This window comes from Aplysia californica, unplaced genomic scaffold (genome assembly GCF_000002075.1).
Source record: "Aplysia californica isolate F4 #8 unplaced genomic scaffold, AplCal3.0 scaffold01005, whole genome shotgun sequence".
NCBI lineage: Eukaryota > Metazoa > Mollusca > Gastropoda > Aplysiida > Aplysiidae > Aplysia > Aplysia californica.
The window spans coordinates 230,850-233,297 of record NW_004798275.1 but is presented as its reverse complement, the minus strand read 5'-3'; the positions used below and the strand labels follow the sequence as shown (position 1 = coordinate 233,297).

The following is a 2,448-nucleotide window of genomic DNA, read 5'->3' as shown; positions in this document are numbered from 1 at the left end:
TGGTGGGTGCATTAGTTGCCCACCGCAATACAATACCCTCCACCCACTACCCATCGCCCACTACCTACTACCCACCACACCACCCATCACCAACACCTACCACCGTGCCCACCACCCACCACCCACCCCTTTTCATACAATCCCACCAACATGCACAGCTCCACATAGCTTGATGACCACTGCCCACCACCCACATGCATGTACAACCCACCACTCACCATCCACCACCCACATACATCATGTACCCACACCACCACCCACCACCTACAATCCCACCTACCTGCACAGCTCCACATAGCGTGATGACCACCAGGTAACAGCGCCCACCACCCACCACCCACCCATCACCTATAACACAATCCCACCTACCTGCACAGCTCCACATAGCGTGATGACCACCAGGTAACAGCGCGGGTCTCGCAGACGTTGACAAAAGCTGGGCTGGCATCTCCCCCATCCGCACTCTCCTCCGGACTGCTCGTCCTCGCCAGAGTTTTCCTCTCCGTCTCCTCCATCCTCTCCTTCTTTCTGCCCATTCTTCTTCTTCTCCTTCTCCCTCTTCTTCTTATCCGCATCCTGGCCTAGATGCATGTCGCTGAAGTCCCTCTTGTGGTCTTCCTCTTTGTGGTGCCCGTTCGCCAAGATGTGACCATCTTTGTTGCTGGCCGGTGCCACTTCGGCGCCCCGAAAGTATCTCTCCCCGGCCCTCGCCCTCTCCCCCTCGCTCATCGTCTCGTCCTGTAGGAGCGGGGTGGCCGCCGATTCCAAGGGCGACTCGTGAAAGGCGCTGCTAAGGTACTCCGATGATTGATCCTCAGCAGAGAAAGGATCGAACTCAAACTCTCCGCTGCCTACATCGAACACAACGCCAGGGGACCGCTGTTGCTGGAGATGGTGGGGGCTAATGTGGTGGTGCTGGTTGCTGTGATGTTGGTGGTGGTTGTTGTGGTGGTTGTTGTGGTGGTTGTTGTGATGTTGGTGGTTGTTGTGGTGGTGGTGGTGGTGGTGCCCGTTGACAGCGCCGTTCGATCCGACCACACCAACCTTCAGATCGTGAGGTCTCGGTTGAAAGGGCGCAGGACGCAACGATTCGTTACGATGATTTTGATTATGACGATGATCGTAAAGATCTTTTTCTTCCCCGTTGGACACGGGAGAGGAGGAGGAGGAAGAAACAACAGCTGCTGCTGTTGTTGCTGCTGCTGCTGCTGTTGCTGTTGTTGCTGCAGGGGCGGTGATAATGCCGTTATTCACGCCAAAATTCCCATCAGAATCAACACAAGTATTATTTAATCCAGGCGAATGCGACGAGGCGAACTTGTCTCCTTCTATTGCTGCAACAACACCACTAATCCCTCGCTGTTCTCCCGCTGCTGCCACACTACTAGGTAATCCGGGCGAATGACACGACCGGAATAAATCTACCGCCGCGGCTTGTTGGATTTCCTCACCACCGGCGCCCGATTTCGATTTCGAATCCGATTTCGATTCCGATTCCGGTTTCGAACTCGATCTGTCCGGCTGTTTCGACGACAAGGATGACAAAGGCAAAGACGGTGAATATGTAGACGGCGACGCGGCTCCTAATTCGTTGATGATGGCGTTATTTTGACCCGAGGAGCGGCGGAGTAAGTAATCCTCATCTGCACTACTCGCCGTCGAGTGACGACTGTGGTCCCGTGTGGTGTTGGTGGTGGTGGTGGTGGTGGTGGTGGTGGTTGTAGCGGTGGTGGTGTTGGAAGAGGGCGTAGTACGGTGGTGGTTGTCGTGGTGGTGGTGGGAGGGAGTGTCGCGCGTTGCGACGGCCGGCGTGCCAGTCACCGGAGTAGACGACAGTAGAGGCGGATGTGACGACGGTGAGGAGGAGGAGGAGGAGGAGGAGGAGGAGGAGGAGGGCGATGATGATGCCTTCGTCGTAGCTGTAGTAGTAGGCCTAGTCGTTGTAGTAGTAGTAGTCGTTGCTGCTGCTGCTGCTGCTGCTGTAGTTACTCCTTCTTCTTCTACTTCTACTTCTTCTCTTTCATCTTCTTCTCCTTTTACTTCTTCTGTGTCTTTTATGTCGTTTTCTTCTTCTTCTACTTCTGTGTATTTTTCTTTTATGTCGTTTTCTTCTTCTTCTACTTCTGTGTATTTTTCTTTTATGTCTTTTTCTATTTCTACTTCTTCTACGTCTTTTTCTTCTTTTCCTACTCCTTTTTCTTCTTCTATTTCTTCTTCTTCTACTTCTTCTAGTCCCACTTCGAGGCCTGTCTGTGACCCCGCGTCAACTGGGCGGAGATCTAGATCAGCCGACAAACCACCGCCACTACTACCACTAGCGTGACGGTCGCCGGCGTGAAGAGCTGATGACGCCACCACGCCGCCCCGCGTCCGTGTTTTCTGCGTCATGTCCTCACCGCTGGCGTTCCTCGCTTGCCTTCTCCCACTACTCCTCCTCCTCGCTTCCTC

General features: G+C 54.0%; 1 protein-coding gene across 1 annotated transcript; it reads right to left on the bottom strand.

The window, feature by feature from the left end:
* Positions 1 to 368: 368 nt before the first annotated feature.
* On the bottom strand, positions 369 to 1,699 carry LOC106013562 (the record flags this gene model as incomplete). Its single annotated transcript, XM_013089648.1, is given in 1 exon segment — positions 369 to 1,699. A coding segment is annotated over 1 exon segment (1,331 nt), but the record flags the coding sequence as incomplete, so codon positions are not given.
* Positions 1,700 to 2,448: the final 749 nt, after the last annotated feature.